General features: G+C 38.8%; 1 protein-coding gene across 5 annotated transcripts in view; it reads left to right on the forward strand.

The window, feature by feature from the left end:
* The window catches only part of Trip11 (thyroid hormone receptor interactor 11), a 71,095-nt gene that overhangs the window by 18,255 nt on the left and 35,093 nt on the right, over positions 1 to 17,747 (forward strand). For all 5 annotated transcript variants that reach the window (XM_076921379.1, XM_076921380.1, XM_076921383.1 and 2 more), the window contains 6 exons: positions 2,078 to 2,118; positions 3,018 to 3,104; positions 5,570 to 5,782; positions 6,703 to 9,723; positions 13,406 to 13,546; positions 14,159 to 14,352. In XM_076921379.1, coding sequence (XP_076777494.1) covers positions 2,078 to 2,118; positions 3,018 to 3,104; positions 5,570 to 5,782; positions 6,703 to 9,723; positions 13,406 to 13,546; positions 14,159 to 14,352 — 3,697 coding nt within the window. The remainder of the gene's footprint in view (positions 1 to 2,077; positions 2,119 to 3,017; positions 3,105 to 5,569; positions 5,783 to 6,702; positions 9,724 to 13,405; positions 13,547 to 14,158; positions 14,353 to 17,747) is intronic.

The following is a 17,747-nucleotide window of genomic DNA, read 5'->3' on the forward strand; positions in this document are numbered from 1 at the left end:
TTTAAAGTAAGATTATTTTCTCCTCTCCCTTCCTTGCATTCCTTCCCTAACCTTTGGGAAGCAGAGTTCTAGGAGTCATCCATGTTCTGTAGTTTTTAGTTCCATGATTTCTTCCTATGTGAGTGATACTCAGGATTGCATACCCGAGGACCAGGGTTTCTTAGGTGCTTCAGCACTGGGAGCGGCCACCTGGGCAAAGGGAAGGCAGTTCAGTGAGGGATCTGGACTTCCAAGTTACTCTGCTCATTTATAAGTCTATTTTCTTACCATATTGAGTGAGCCCCTTGAGTTTGGTTAACAGTAGAGCTACTTTCCTAGTCCTTCCCTCTTCTCCCATGTCCATAACCATGGAATTACTTCAGTCAGGAAACAATTGCCTATTTGCTGAGTTCACTGTTACAGATCTCTTAATGAAGTAAGTAGACAAATGGTTAACATCAAGAGAGTTGGGGCCTGGAGAGGCGGCTCAGTTGTTAAAAGTGCTTGCTGAACAAGTATGAGGATGAGGCTTTGGATCCCATCATCCAAATATTGACCTGAGCATCCTGTGTGAGCCTATAACCTGAGCTCTGAGGGGGTGGAAACAGGAGGATTGCTGGCACCAGCCTGGCCTTAGAAACATGAGTCTGCATGCAGGAAGAGACCCTGCTTCAAAAGACTACTAGATAGGTGGAAAGTGACAGAGGAGGAAATACAAAACACCCTCTCTTGGCTTGTGAACAAGCATAGAGATACACTCACACATGCAAATCACTCTTTAAAAAACGAGAAGGCTGGGTTAGGTAATAGTAGTATCTTCCTTGTAGGGAAGGTCCTGTGGGCTCTGTGAGTTATGAACATCTGCAGACTTTCCTTTTGAACAACATCTGTTCCCAAGCGAGTGTTAGGAAAAGTATTGGCTGTTTATTCTCTGGTTTCTGTTTTTCTCCAGTCTGTCTTTTTATCTTTCTATTCTGCAGCTAGAATAAACTTTTAGAAATGCAAAGCCAGTTAGTCCCCAATTTTATAGTACTTTATGGCTTTATGGGAACTTGAAGATGAAATCTGAGCTTTGTTAGTTGGACATGACATGTCTGGTCTTCTGGTCTGTATCTACTTCCTCAGTTTATTCCCATTGCCCAGCTTTGTAACTTTAGCTGTAATGGACTCTGTGGTTCCTTCAGCCAGTATTGTCTTGGTTTTTTCTCCATAGTATTTGCTGCATTATCTGGACAGTGTCCCTAGTTTTCCTTTGACCAACTAATAGCACATTGATTGACTCAGTGAAGGCCTTAGCTGCACCTAGGAAGACGAGGAGGGCCTGCATTGCCTCTTGCTTTGTTCCCACCTGGTCTAGACTGGATGCTTGCCCTTTTTGCCCTCATAATGATCATGCTTGCTGTTTCACACTGTGTGTAATCGTTGTTTCTGTCACAGTTTTATTCTGAGGTATAAGCTCATAGGGAGCAAGAAGTGAAGTTTTCTCTCTTTTTGTCTAACACTGGCTTTGTCATAAGTGCTCAGTTGTCTTGGAATGAGTGGTAAGTGAATTGCTTCAGCTGCTCTCATGTTGTTCTGTCTCTGGGTTCCTCTTTCAGAACGTTTTTTCTCTATGGATCTATATATAGTATATGTATTACTAAATCACTTTATCTAAAGTGATTAGATACTTATATTGTTATGGTATAAATTTTTATTTATTGCTTTTCAAGGTTGTCTTTTTGGTTGGTTGGTTTTTTGTTTTGTTTTAAGTAACAATCATAGACCTTATACTATTCAAACTAATGGGTTGTGTTTTGAAACATAGTTGATACTATTTTTATCAGTAGAGTAAATTAATGCCTCATCCAGAGCACAGTGATAATTCTTACACTTTCTTAAAGAATTGGATTTTTGCATGGATTTAAGCTTATAACTTACTTGTTAAAGTCATACTAGAAATAGAAAATGGTAGAAGTGTTTTTTATTTTAAACTGTCAACCTGCTTGCTAGTTATGTCTATAAATGTACTTCGTTTACTGCATCTATGAGTTTAATGTGGAAGGCAATTATTCAAATATTCTGTAAGTAATGTTAGGTTCACTCATTGTTTTTACAGATGCTGAAAATGAAATAATGAGACTAAGTAGCTTAAACCAGGTAACTTCTTGTTATGGGAGAAAGTGCTGGGCGTTGTTTTACTAAGAGATTTTTGATTTGTTGTGTTTGTTTCTCTTTTGTTCTCTCACAAATTCATGTAAATTTATCCCAGGAACTTTAGTAACCTTGTGCTTATTTATTAATAGCAATTTTTCGCATTAGAAATTGATGTGTTTGCTATGTAATTGGAAAAGGTACATTGTTGCAGTGGGATTTGACAGTGTAGACAGTCACCAGATACTATATCAGATGTTCCATAAGAAATGTAAAGGGCTTTTTGTTTTATGTTTGTGTTTCTGTGTGTGTGTGTGTGTGTGTGTGTGTGTGTGTGTGTGTGTGTACATGTGGAGGTCAGGATAATTTTAGGAGTCCTTTCTTTCTTTCCAACTTTACATGGGTTCCTGCTATCAAACTAAGATTGCCAGGCTTACACAGCAGGTGTCTTTACTTGCTCAGTCATCTCACCAGTCCCTGTGTATTAGTTCAAATTACTTTGTAAACACACATTGGTTTGTTTTTGACTTTTTGTTTTTATTTATTTATTTATTTATTTTGATTTTTTGAGACAGGATTTTACTATGTAGCTTTGGCTATCCTAAAACTATAGGACAGGCTGTAGACCAGGCTGGCCCCACTCACAGAGATCTGCCTGCCTGGGAGTCTCCCTTGTGCTGGGATTATAGGCGTGAGCCACTATTGCCCTACTTTTTTTTTTTTTTAATGTAATAAATACTCTATAAGAATGTCTAAAATGATGGACTGATTCTAAACTGAATTATTTCAGTCTTTAGATGCTACTAAAGATATACTGAGTAGAATTGCACAATTATGTAACCAGATTGCTTTCTTATAAATTGAAAATTCTGTTATCTGAAAATACTACTTTAACATTTTCATAGGATACCAATCTTGCCGAAGACAATCAGAAACTTCAAATATGTGTCCATACTTTAGAAAAAGAGAAGTCTTTATTGAATCAAGAAAAGGTAGGTGCTGTTAAAATGGGGTAGAATTAAAATGATGTGGGTCATAGGTCACAGCTAAGCGTCAGTTTCTATGAAAGTGGAATGTTTGGTGATAGAGTCCTCAGAACCAGTCTGAGCTCATTGATATGCTTGCCAAGCCAGGTTGGAGTAGCTGGGCAAGGTTCAGAGTATGAGAGGCTGGCCAGAGTGTGTGTGCAAACAGAAGCCAGTCGGTGTACAGATATGAGCAGAAAAGAAGTGGTTTCTAATGGAGTCCCTGTAGCAGCACTTACCTAGGTAGGTGGAGAGCCATCGTGGTAGGTAGGAATAAGAATATTGATGAGCAGTAAAGAAGGATAGTTTTGCTGTTAGAAATGGAATCTCTTTGTGTATGTTAGTAGCAAAGATGGAATAGAGTGCTATGATACACTGTTTGGTAGAAACATGTTTGTGTCTCTAGGAATTTATTTCTCATCAATGGCAGATACTTTGATAGAGGCAGCTAGAAATTGAGTTAGAGACTAGAATTTGAACTTAGTTTAAATTGTGAATCTTTAAAGTAATATGTATTTATGGGTGAATGTATTCACTAATACATGCTGAAAACTTAGGCCTTTGCTACATGGCCTCTTTCCCAGAGACAGTCTGTGTTAAAAATTCCTAGAATACTTTTCCTGGATATATCAATCCATGTCTGGCTTTGCATATATAGCCTTAAAAAATACCAGTATCACCATGCTATATACACTGTTTTTATATTCCTAAACATTTTAGTTTCAGCTTCTTTTCACATCAGCATATACATAGTACTCTCAGAGACATGATGGGCCTTTCAATTCTAAGTTGATTGTGTACAGCCCTGGACATGGGGAGAGTTTTCCTGCCATTTGTTCTGTCCATGGAGCGACAGCAGTGACTCACTGCCTCTGTCTTTATTGCAGTGTATGTGCATCTTCTGGTTTTGTTCCCACTGAGTCCTGCTCTTATCTAACTGGCTCAAGTACACTTTGAGGTTGTAGACCTCTTCACATATGCTGAAGGGCCTGCTGACTTGTCTTATATTTTCAGTTTTCTGTTAGCTGTTTCTCCTTTCTTGTGATGTTAGTATTCATTGTAATGCTTCTCGGAATTGTGTTTGTTACCCACTTACTAATGCCAGATGTATGTGTGCTCTTCTGATCAACCTGAAAAAACTTATTTGTGGTTCTTCTAAATGGACAGATAACTTTAGGAAGATTTAAGAAAATATGTTATTTTCTTTCTTTTTTACAATTTACATATTTTTCTTTGATGTGTATGAGTAGTTTTGCTTGCATGTAGTTTTTGTGCCACATGTATGTTTGGTGCTTATTGAGGCCAAAGAGATGAGATGCCTTGAGACTACAGTTACAGGCTGTCATGGTGTTGGGACCCTAGCTTGAGTCCTCTATAAGAGCCAGGCCTCTTACCTGCTGAGCTATCTCTCCCCGTCATCCTCCTTTTTGTTACTGTTTTTTTGAGATAAGATCTCATTCTGTATGTTAGACTGTCCTGTCCTGTTATTCACTATAAAGCCTCAGGCTGGTCTCAAATTTATAGCAGTTCCTCTGTCTAGCCCCATAAGCACTGGGGTGGCAGGCATGAGCCCCTGCATCTGGCTCAGAATTACCGTTTGGATCAGAAGGAAATGAGAAAGTTTAATAGAGATACTCTCATATAGTTTTATAGACCTCTTTGCATGAAATTATTAGTTTTTTAAAAAGGAAATTGAGATTATTTCTTTCAAAGTAGATCCCAGAAAAGTTCAATTTAAGATGGCTTTATATTGGAACAAAATTTGTAACAGACATAATTGTGGGAAAATGATGTTGAGTCATAGAAAACTGCCTAATTTCTTAGGTTTTTTAAGGAAAAGTGTTATTACATAGTAGACTATTAATGCATGTGTAGGTCTGTGTTTAGTAATGTTGGGTTTGTGAGAGGGGAACCTGGTCTACTTGCTCAGAAGGTAAAGGAAGCAGAGAGCTCCATTCCTCAGTTAAGAGAAATTTTGTATTTTAGCAGAATCAAATCATTAGTAAGTTCCTTTAATGAGAAAAGATGCCTTTTATTTTCCTGATTATGTACTGATTTTTTTTCATTTTCGTTTAATCTGCCTAGGTATTAGAGAATAGAAATAAATATCTGGGAAGCTGGGGGCTTTTAATAAAATTGTGTGGTCAGCATGGAGAAAAGGGTGATAGCCATGGGAATGGGCTTAAAGACTCTGCACTGAGAATAGTCCTCTGCAAAGAAGGTGGAGCTAGAAGGTGAACACAGTGTTGTAGGTTGTAAGTACTCTTGCTGGAGCTGTAAGTAAAATGACCGAAGGCTGGGGTGTGGTTCCTGTACAAAGGGTTTAAGAGAAATGATTCACGTATGTTTATTTATGTCGGTATGTTCAGTCTTTTAAGGTCTTTTCTTAAGTGATGGTATGTGCTGCTTTCCCTGTTCTCTTGTTCTTTAAGGAAGAACTTCAGATATCACTTTCCAAACTGAGCAGTGAATATGAAGTCATTAAAAGTACAGCTACAAGGGACTTAGATTTGTTTTCTCAAGTCCATGACTTAAAACATAATCTGGAGGCGAAGGAGAAAGAACTGAACCAGAGTATTCATGAAAATGAAATACTCATGGCTGAATTAGAAGAACTGGACAAGCAGAACCAAGAGGCTACTAAGGTAACAGTGCGTTCCATCTGATGAGGCCGAGGGGCACTCTCCAGTTGGTGGTCTAACAGTGCGTTCCATATGATGAGGCTGAGGGGCACTCTCCAGTGGGTGGTCTAACAGTGCGTTCCATATGATGAGGCTGAGGGGCACTCTCCAGTGGGTGGTCTAACAGTGCGTTCCCTATGATGAGGCTGAGGGGCACTCTCCAGTGGGTGGTCTAACAGTGCGTTCCCTATGATGAGGCTGAGGGGCACTCTCCAGTTGATGGTCTAACAGTGCGTTCCCTATGATGAGGCTGAGGGGCACTCTCCAGTTGATGGTCTAACAGTGCGTTCCCTATGATGAGGCTGAGGGGCACTCTCCAATGGGTGGTCTAACAGTGCGTTCCATATGATGAGGCATGAGGGGCACTCTCCAGTCTGTCGTCTGGGTGCTGAACTATTAGGGACAACATTTTGTGGTTTCATATTTTATTCATTTATGATCTAGTGAGAGACTTACCTTTTGTCTTTAAAGTGCTAGTTACTACAGTATGTTTGTATTTGAAGCTATTCAGCTCTGAGTTAGGGGATGTGAACAAGTCAGCACGGCATTGTAAATGCTTTCCATAGACAGGCAGCAGCCGTGGGCTACCGTTTGTTGAAGCCTGCTCTCATGTTTAAGAGTTGGAAACAGAATATGTATGATGTTTAAAAAAGCTAGAGTCTTTTTCAATTTTAGATTCTTACTCCTAAAATGATAAAATTGACTTTTTATAAATTATTTTGTTAGACATGGTGGATAGAAAGTTGTTTTTTAAGTAGATTAAAATTATCAGATTATTATTCTATTATATATGAAATTTTATAAAATTTAGCGTTAAAATGTTAGCATTAGGCTAACATGAGAAAATATCACAAAGTTACTGTGTAAATTAATTTTTCTTTCAGCATGTGATTTTGATAAAAGATCAGCTATCAAAACAGCAAAGTGAAGGAGATAGTGTCATCAAGAAACTGAAGGAAGAGCTAGATGATGAAAAGCAGAGAACCCATCAACTGCAGGATGATAAAATGAATATTATTAAAGAGTTAAAGGCACAGAAAGAAAAGCTAACTCACAGTGAACAGGCTCTTAGCGATTTACAGTTAACCAAGCAGAAGCTTGAAGACAAAGTAGAAGATTTAGTAGATCAGCTGAGTAAATCAGAGAAAAATAATTTCGACATTCAGAAGGAGAACCATGAACTGAGGGAACACATCAGACAAAATGAAGAGGAGCTGTCCACAGTCAGGAGTGAGCTAACTCAGTCTCAAGCCCAAGGCTCCAGCAGTAGCTTGAAGGATGACTTACTTAAGGAAAGGGAAACTGAAGTTCGAAACTTAAAGCAAAATCTTTCAGAAATAGAAAAGCTCAATGAACATTTAAAACAAGTTGCTTTTGATCTCAGAACAGAAAATGAAAAGTTGGTTGTAGCATGTGAAGATGTAAGAAATCAGTTGGAAGAATCTGTTGCTGGAAACAACCAGATTTCTCTGGAAAAAGCTGCCATGCTGGAATGGAAAAAGGCACAGTTGGAAACAGAGCTGTGTAGAGCTGAAAAGAGGCTGTTGGAAGAAGAGAGAAAGAACAAGCAAACTGTTGAGGAACTGTCCAGCACCCGCAGCCTGGATACCTTGGCCTTACAGCTAGAACAGGAGCGCTTAATTCAGCTCAACCAAGAAAAAGACTTTGAAATAGCAGAACTCAAAAAGAGTATTGAGCAAATGGATACTGATCATAAACAAACCAAGGAGACTTTGTCATCTAGTTTGGAAGAGCAGAAACAGTTGACACAACTTATAAATGAGAAAGAAATTTGTATTGTGAAACTTAAAGAAAAAAGTTCAGAACTGCAGAAGGAATTAGACAAATGTGCTCAGACCTTAAGGAAAAATGAAGCTTTAAGGCAGACCATAGAAGAAAAGGATAGAAGTCTTGGATCCATGAAAGAAGAGAACAATCACCTGCAGGAGGAGCTAGAGCGGCTTCGGGAGCAGCAGAGTCGGGTTGTGCCCGTGCCTGAGCCTAGAACCCTTGACAGCACCACAGAACTAGAATCTGAGCTGTCTCAGCTGCACATAATCAAGGATCATCTGGAAGAAGAAATTAAACATCACCAGAAGATGATTGAAGATCAAAACCAGAATAAGATGCAACTACTCCAGTCTCTACAGGAGCAGAAGAAAGAAATGGATGAGTTTAAATACCAGCATGAACAAATGAGTATCACACACACACGGCTCTTTTTAGAAAAAGATGAGGAAATTAAGAACTTGCAAAAAACAATTGAACAAATAAAAACCCAGTTGCATGAAGAAAGACAGGGTAGTCAAACAGAGAATTCTGATATTTTTCAAGAAACAAAGGTTCAGAGCCTTAATATAGAAAATGGAAGTGAGAAGCATGATCTATCTAAAGCGGAAACAGAAAGGTTAGTGAAGGGGATAAAAGAGCGGGAGCTGGAGATCAAGCTTCTGAATGAAAAGAATATCTCTTTAACTAAACAGATCGACCAGCTGTCCAAAGATGAGGTCGGCAAGCTCACTCAGATTATCCAGCAGAAAGACTTGGAAATACAAGCGCTTCGTGCCAGGATTTCCTCAGCTTCCTACTCACAGGATGTTGTGTACCTTCAACAGCAGCTGCATGCATATGCTATGGAAAGAGAGAAAGTAATGGTTGTTTTGAATGAGAAGACAAGGGAAAATAGCCAGCTAAAAACAGAATATCATAAGATGATCGATATTATTAGTGCCAAAGAAGCAGCCCTTATTAAGTTGCAAGATGAGAATAAAAAAATGTCCAGTAGATTTGAAAGTAGTGGTCAAGATATGGCTAAAGAAACTATTCAGAATTTGTCCCGGATCATTCGAGAAAAGGACATTGAGATAGATGCACTGAGTCAGAAGTGCCAGACCCTGCTGACGGTCTTGCAGACTTCTGGCACGGGTAGCGAGCCTGGAGGGGTTAACAGTAACCAGTTTGAGGAGCTCTTACAGGAGCGGGATAAACTGAAGCAGCAGGTGAAGAAAATGGAGGAGTGGAAACAGCAAGTGATGACCACCGTCCAGAACATGCAGCATGAGTCTGCCCAGCTCCAGGAAGAACTTCACCAACTTCAGGCACAAGTTTCTGTTGACAGTGATAACAATTCTAAATTGCAAGTGGACTACACAGGCCTGATCCAGAGTTATGAGCAGAATGAAACCAAACTTAAGAACTTTGGGCAGGAATTGGCACAAGTTCAGCATAGCATAGGGCAGCTTTGTACTACTAAGGACCTTCTTTTAGGAAAACTTGATATTATGTCACCCCAGCTCTCCTCTGGCTCATCACTTACCACTCAGGCAGCAGAGTCTCTTAAAGCAAGCCAGTCTTCTGGGCCACATGAGTCTTCTCAGTTGCTTCAACAAGAAGTAGATGATCTGAGAAAATCACTTCAGGAAAAAGATGCCACGATTAGAACTCTCCAGGAAAACAATCACAGACTGTCTGACTCTGTTGCTGCTTCCTCGGAGGTAGAAAGAAAGGAACATGAGCAAACCGATTCAGAAATTAAGCAGCTAAAGGAGAAACAAGAGGTTTTACAAAACTTACTTAAGGAAAAAGACCTCTTAATCAAAGCCAAAAGTGACCAGTTACATTCTTCAAATGAGAACTTCACTAACAAGGTGAATGAGAATGAGCTTTTGAGGCAGGCAGTGACAAACTTGAAGGAGAGAATATTGATTTTAGAAATGGACATTTCTAAATTAAAAGGGGAAAATGAAAAAATAGTAGAAGCATCCAAGGGGAAGGAAACAGAATACCAGGCGTTACAAGAGACCAACATGAAATTTTCCATGATGTTACGAGAAAAAGAGTTTGAATGCCATTCGATGAGAGAGAAGGCGCTTGCTTTTGAGCAACTGCTGAAAGAGAAAGAGCAGGTGCGTTTTGGTGAAGTATGTAGAACACTGCTGAGAAGGAGTCTTTAATGTGTGTGTGTGTGTGTGTGTGTTTTTAATGCTGTTTCTAAGGAGGACTAAACTTGTTCACTTAGTAATACTTATTTTAGAGTTTTTTGGTTGTGTGCAGTTTCCTCAGACACTTAGAAATTTCTCCCCTAAATTACTAGATATTTTCAAATTTTTTAGTAGTAGATTAATTCTTCATAGTACAAAACAAAAATTCAGTAGCAGTAACATCTTCCCTGTAATAGAAGTGAGTTATTAGAGCGTTTCTTGAGGAGACGGTAGAGATGAGCCCCAGGACCTCAAATACTACGGAAACACTTTACTTACAAGCTGTTCCTTGGCCCATCGGAGGGCAGTTTTGAAGTCATTTTAATTACATTTTAGGCGTATTTCAGTAGGTTTTAGAAATGGCCAACATTTTAGAGATTCCTGTGTGGAAGGACCATGAGCTGCAGTTAAAATACTTTACATTGTGACTTCTGTGTGCATATATTTGTATATGTATGCTAGACACTGAAAAGTTTGAGAAACCCAAAATTATCTATGTAACCTATGATAAACTATTAGAAAAAATATGCTCGGTGATCCACTAACTTTACATAGCATTTATTTATTTATTTATTTATTTATTTATTTATTTATTTATTTATTGTGTGTGTGGTCCTGGCACAGTGAATGTGCAGAAGTCAGAGACTGTCTTTAGAAGGTTGGTGTTCTTTCTCCACCACATGAGTTCCTCAGATCAAATTCAAGTCATTAGGCTTTGCTGTCTTTTCTCACTGAGCCATCTTGCAGCCTCTAAATTGACTCTATTAGATCAATCCACACTTTGAAAGTGTTTGAAAGTGTTTGCAGTGAGTAGTTCCTTCGACAGAATAATCTCTGTTGCTGATAGAATTTTTTCCTCCTTTTTCAGCAGTTAATATTGGAATGTTTTGGTCAATTGGGTTGTTTACTCACTGATAAAATGGAGGGTGGTAGATAGCAGTTAACTGTAAAGTGTCAGTTCCTTTGGATGTGGTCACTGGCTTGTATGCGCACCTCAAGCTCCTTTACCAAGCTTGCTTTAGGGGCATTTTAAACATACTCGGTGTAGTGAGAACCCTTGAAGATTTAGTATGATCTGTAAGTACTGTAGAATGTCTTTGGAATTGCTTTCTAGTGTGAGTTCTGTACTTTGGTAGAATACATTTAGAAAGGAGATGATAGGCAGGACAATGTCATGTTTAACCACAGATGATGTTTTTCTTTTTTTGGCTGTGCTGGGGTTGAACCTAGTGCCTCATGCTTACTAGGGGGCAGTGTGCCACTGACTTACATCCCCAGTCCAGCATCTGCTTCTTGAACATGTATGTACTGCTAGGCACAGGGTTCAAAATGGTTTGAATTCTTTTATCAGTTACGTTTTCCTGTAAGAGTCCTGGATTATCTGATCAAACTGTTTAGCCAGACATGGTGGTCCATGGAAACCTAGCACTTGGGATATGGAGGCCAGAGGATCAGGAGTCAGCCTCGACTGCCTTATGAAGCTAACCTAAGTCTTTCAGATCTCTTATCTTTAATGGTTCTAGCCTGTACCGGTTTATAATTGCTTTACAAGGTCTTCGAGCCTCCACTGTTCTTTGACTGATAGTGGGTACAGTACCTTACAGTTCTAAGAGCATAACTGGGAGGTGGGACAGTGATGTCTCTTGTACTTTTGTGCTTTTTAAAGTGCAGTTTTGGCATTTGGTGCCATTTCCTTCTGTTGTATCGATATTTATAGATCGAAATTATGCAGATTATATTGAAGATCTATATTAAGTACTTTATTACTTGACTGTACTTAGTATAAGCTAAATAATTTTTTTAGGATTTTCTTTATGTAATTTAAAGGCACCTTTGTTTAACATATACAGCTTGAGCAGCTTTAGTCAAAAATCAGAAATGGTCCAAAGTCTGAGACTTTTTGATGACCAACTTGATGATGTGCTCCTCACAGGGTTTATATATTATTACCATCTCCCTCTTCTGAGTTGTTCCCTGAACCTTAGGTGTAGAGTTTGTGTTAAAGATAAGTTAATTCTGTATGGATACCTTGTGTTAGCTTATTCTCTTTATTTGGACTAGTTGTGAATTCTTATAATCATCTCTCCCTACTGCAAAAATAGCTTCTTTGATGAGGGATGAAATTGATACTTATCTGTGGGTCTAAATAAGTTGTTAGAATTGATTTAGAAGTTAGGCTGTTTTAGTAAAGTGGGAATAGTGGGTTCTCTTTTAGGGTCTGTGACATTACTAGCCACGTATACTTGGCTAGGTTTAGACTACCAGGAGTGGATTCCTCCTTACTCATCAGGCAATAAGTCCTATTAGTAATCTGTCGGTTACTCCCAACACACAAGTGACATGCTGCGCCCTTGGTGATGCCTTGACAGGCTGGTCCTTGATGTCCATAGGCTTTACAGACGAGTAGGACTGCTAATTGCTTTTCTCTCTGTGCCTCTTGCATCTACCTTTAGATACTGTGAGAACCTAGTGCTCAGGAAGGGAGCTTCCAGGTCAGTTCTAGTCCAGTTTCTTCAAGCCCTGTGTCCAAAGTGTGTGTGGTACCTTCAAGTTCTGGGAGGCAGCCAAGGGCAGTGTCGATATTTTTTGGGGGGGTCTCCTGGAGTCTCCTTGCCAACAGCTCAAAGGAGCTTTCCAATGCCCGGCATAGAGTTTTGTAGGATAGGTTGTGGCTCTTGTAGGGAGCATTGTCATCCCAAGTGGCATGACTTTATATATACACCTTTTAAAGTAAACACAAAATAATGTTTTTCTATGGCTTTTTCAAATGTATTTAGTATTATTTATTTATCCTTCCTCCTTCCTCCTCTCTTTCTCAAATTAAAAGTCTCCCCCCTATATATTTCTTTCATTTTCCCCTTTATATCACCCATGTCCTAATATTTTAAAATGTTTCTTTCATTTTTCTGTCTTGTTTTTAAAGTACTAGGGATTAAACCAAGGGCCTCCTCCCACATTCTAGGCAAGGACTCCATCACTAAGCCAGTTTCCCAGTCTCCTTGTAAACTTTTTTTTTTTGATGGGGTTGGCTGCGTTCTTGAGATAAAGCCTCAAGACATAATTCTGGCTTGCCTAGAATTTACTGTGTAAACCACAATGGTCTTGAGCTAGCCTCTGCTGGGATTAAAGGCATGTACTTCTACACCTGGCTCCTTTTAAAACATTTTAAATGAATATTAACTTTTAGCATAGCTTTGGGTTTATAGACAAGTTGAAGAGGTTGTAGACCAGGCTGACTTCATGCACCTGCCTCTGCCTCCTGAGTGCTGGGATTAAAGGCATGAGTCACTACCTCCTGGTCCAGTTTATCTTAGTGTCTTACATGTTTCAGTGGTTGTTACAGCTACTGAAGCAGCATTGCCACAGAAGCTGGAGCTCGAGCTTGTTGGCATTACACAGCACTCATCATCTGTCCTTGCTGCAGGTGCTGGGTAGTGTAGGACACCACACCATAAGGAGGTAGCACATCTCTCCCATTGCATCTCAGAGTGTCTTTGGATTTTGTTGACTTTGTTACTGCTAACTATATTTTAAAATTATTTAATGAAGAAAATGTCTTTTTGAAAATCCATTATTCTTTAAAGCTAAAGTTGTTTCTTTCCAAAAGGGCAAGGCTGGGGAGCTAAATCAGCTTTTAAATGCAGTTAAATCAATGCAGGAGAAGACAGTTACGTTTCAACAGGAAAGAGACCAAGTCATGTTGGCCCTGAAACAGAAGCAAATGGAAAACAGTACCCTGCAGAATGAGGTATATTTGAGTGTAATGAACAGTGACTCGAGCTATATGTTTAGTAACCATTAACTAAGGCACATGTTCTTGTCTCTTCCTCTGATGTGCTGTAGTAGGGTTTTAATCTCCCTCGGGTACCTAGTTATCAAAAGGGAAAAACTATGATATGTACCTTTTGTATAAGAAAATTATTTCACCCATAAAGTATGAAAAATAATGAGATTTACTAAAAAGGTACTCTGCTATAAGAGTCCAATATTTCTGTATAATTCCATTTCCTTTATAAACCCACGCAGATGAGACCTTGCAAAAGTAAAGCTTCATAGGAATCTTTATGTAATTTGGGGAGAAGTTTTCCCTGTATAAATGTACTTTGCAGTGTGTGGCATTAGTATAGTAATGCATTATTATATAATACATAATATAATTGATGTTAAGTCAAACATACTATATTTATATAATTAAACTATATTATGATTAAAATAATTATATTTAAAATAAGAGCTATAATTAACAATTACAATAATATAGGTACAGTATACTAATACATTTACATAATATGGAAAAACTTGATGTTTTGTGGGGATTTGCATTGCATAGAAGGAAAGTAAAGAAAGCTCCTCTCCCTAGGTTCAGCGCTTACGGGATAAAGAATCCCGGTTAAACCAGGAGCTACAGAGATTGCGCGACCACCTCTTAGAGTCAGAAGACTCTCATACCCGGGAAGCTTTGGCTGCAGAAGATAGAGAGGCTAAACTGAGGAAGAAGGTCTCAGTGTTGGAGGAAAAGCTAGTTTCATCCTCTAATGCAATGGAAAATGCAAGGTGAGTTTTTCTTTTTGGCATGAACATTAACTGGTCATTTGTTGAGCCTCATGCTTAGTAAACATTTTTCTATTAGTTCATTTTTCACAAAAGTCCTCGTCTCCATTTTACTGATGAAAAGTCTTAGGGTGAAGTGGTGTAAAAACTTGCTCCAGGCACACAGTGTGGGTCTCATGAGGATCTAGCACTCAACTTCCTGCCGCTTTGCCCATCTTAGATACTGTAATTTGCCACTTTAGGGGATGGTCCTGAAATACTGGCCGGTTGTATTGGCACTGTCTAGTTCCCCAAGAGGTAACTTAATTCCTAAGGTCTTACTTTTCAGCAGACAAAGCTGATGGCATATGAATGTTGGACATGAAAGTGCGTAGGCAGTGGCAGGTCAGAGGCGTAGATCAGCTGGAGGAGCCACCCTGTGGCTTATTAGAAGCTTTCCATGATTCCCTTCTTAAGTATTTACATTTTTCTTTTTCCTCAGCATAAAGATTTGATATTTAGTGCTTGGTTTTGTTTTTGTGACAGGGCTCACTAACTCACACTTGTTTCAAACTTGAGCTCTCTTGCCTCTGCTTCCCAAGTGCTAGGATTACTGTCATATCATGCTGCACCCTACAAGAATATTACATTTTAGAAAAATCACAGAAGTGAAAAAGCCCTAAAGCAGATCTCCATTCACCCAAGATCATTCTTTGTACTGGTTTATGCCATTTTATTTGTATGTATGAATTCTGTCTCTTTAAGAGCAAAAATGAGATCATTTTATTACCACTGTTTTGTGACCTACTGTTTTTTACTGCTACGTAGTGTGTCATTATGCAGTGAGTCATATATTTCTGCAACAATAGTTTGTGACAGCATAGCACAGCATTAATCTACTTACTTGTTCATTACTGGACATTGCTGTTTGTAGCCTATATGTGTCATGTGTGTGCAGCACATTGGTTCCCCTGGAGCTGGACTTAGTTGTGAGCTGCCTGATGTGGCTACTGGCAGTCACACTCAGGTCCTCTTAATCACTGAGCCATCTCTCTAGCCCTGGAGTGTTTAACTTTTGAGTATAACTAAGAGCAATGTTGTGAAACCTGAAAATATACTTTCTGTGTTGACGTTAGAATATTTCCTAAGTGTAAATATTGAGAAATGGAACTTGTAGGTTAAGAGCAGTTTAAATCTTTGGAGATTGTGTTGTTAAGTGAACTTTTAGAAAACTGTGTTCATTTATATTTCCAAGTGTAGTTACATTTCCTCTCTTTTTTACTGTGTTCAGTGCTGGGAGTGCTATAAGGAGACAGTAGATAGTTCTGTCTTCAAAGAACATATAAGTAGAGCGAGCACTGAAAGTAAGTCCCTCTCTACATCTGTGATAGATTATGTGCTTTCTGATTTAGATGGAAAAACTTATCTAATATGGAAATTAGAAATTAGAGTGGTCATATGTACATAGGTAGAAATGCTAGAATAACCTCAGGCTGTAACAGTAGATACTAAAATCCTATTTTGCAGTTTTCAGGCCTGTTATTTTTTCTTTCTTTCTTTTATTGGATATTGTATTTATTTACAGTTTAGATGTCATCCACTTTCCCCATTTTGCCCCCCCCCCAAGAAGCCCCCCCATCCCATCCCTCCTCCTCCTTTTTGCTTTTATACCATTTTAATTACATGCAAGTATTAAGGTCAGTTTTAGGTTGAGGAACTAGCAATACAATAGATGCGAATATTCAAGGAACAAGCAAGACAAAGAACACAAATAGTCAAAGAACAAGCAAGGCAATAAACAAAATTCCATGAACACTCCCATGATCACTATTTCTAAGGGCTTATCAGGATGACCAAAATATCTGAGCCTACTTCTCTGTCCTATCCTAAGATTTAGATTCCTGCCTGAAATTACTTCTTTGTTCTAGCCAAATGTCAGAATCCTGCCTGAAGCCCACTTCCTTGTCCTTGGCCAGTGTCAGATTCCTGCCAATCCTACATCCAGTAGAGGGCTAATATCCAAAATATACAAAGAACTCAAGAAATTAGACTCCAGACAATCAAATAACCCTATTAAAAATGGGGTACAGAGCTCAAAAAAGAATTTTCAACTGAGGAAACTCAAATGGTCGAGAAGCTCCTAAAGAAATGTTCATCATCCTTAGTCATCAGGGAAATGCAAAACAAAACAACCCTGAGATTCCACCTCACACCAGTCAGAATGGCTAAGATCAAAAACTCAGGTGATAGCAGATGCTGTCGAGGATGTGGAGAAAGAGGAACACTCCTCCATTGTTGGTGGGATTGCAAGCTGGTACAACTACTCTGGAAGTCAGTCTGGCGGTTCCTCAGAAAATTGGACATACCATTACCTGAGGATCCAGCTACACCACTCCTAGGCATATACCCAGAAGATGCTCCAACATATATCAAGGACCATGCCTTTTTTTTTTTTTTTTTCTAATACCTTTAGTCTCTATTCATTTTACTTGCCATTCGGTATAAACTTTGAAGATAAGCATCTTCAAGTAGAGCTCTGGTCTTATCTGACCAGCCTGTATCACTCAGCTCCCCAAATACTATTTCCCAATTTCTTTTTTCCCTTCCTTTTTTTTCTTATGTTCTGACCAAAGGATCGACCTGTCTCTCTTAAGAGATTTCCTATGACTCTCACCTATTTTTCCAATTCTATCTTCTTCATAGAGCACTATTTAGTACCCTGGCCCTGTATCTAAATCCAAACCCTGCTGGGATGTCTTTTTTCTGAACATGTACAATGCTTTGAGTCTTTGATGGTCCTTATATTTACATTTAATGTATAGGCAATATACATTATGTATGTATCGCATGTCTTAACCTGTCCTATAAAAAACAAAAGACACAAGAAATATTGTGTCTAGAAATGATGCTGTTGAATTTCTATCCTTCCCACAATATATATTAAACATAGATTAATAGTAAATTTTTGTCATATGATGAAATCCAGTCTACAAGTCACATTATGGCTTTGTAAGTATTTAAAAACTCATTTATCCTTGCAATCATGCTTTGAATTGCTAACCATTTCAAGTTGAATGAAAATCCAGGGACATTTGGGGACCCTTTAGTTGTTAGTTAAGTTTATCTCTCTTTCCACAAGAGGGTGCTGTTGGGTAAAATATCTTCCAAGTGAGAGTTGTTTTTAATTGGCTTACTCTTGAGTAAGGGTCTAATGGGATATTAAATATTCATAAAGACCATTGTGGTATTCTAAAAATAAACATCATTCAGCAAAGACACACTCCAAAGATAAGATAAAAGCCAGGTCAGGTGTGGTAGTGCATGCCTTTAATTCCAGCACTTTCCAGGCAAGTAGAGTTTGAGGCCAGCTTGGTCTACTGAGTTACAAGCCAGCCAAAGGCTACATAATGAGACCATAC

Source organism: Arvicanthis niloticus, chromosome 23 (assembly GCF_011762505.2).
Source record: "Arvicanthis niloticus isolate mArvNil1 chromosome 23, mArvNil1.pat.X, whole genome shotgun sequence".
NCBI lineage: Eukaryota > Metazoa > Chordata > Mammalia > Rodentia > Muridae > Arvicanthis > Arvicanthis niloticus.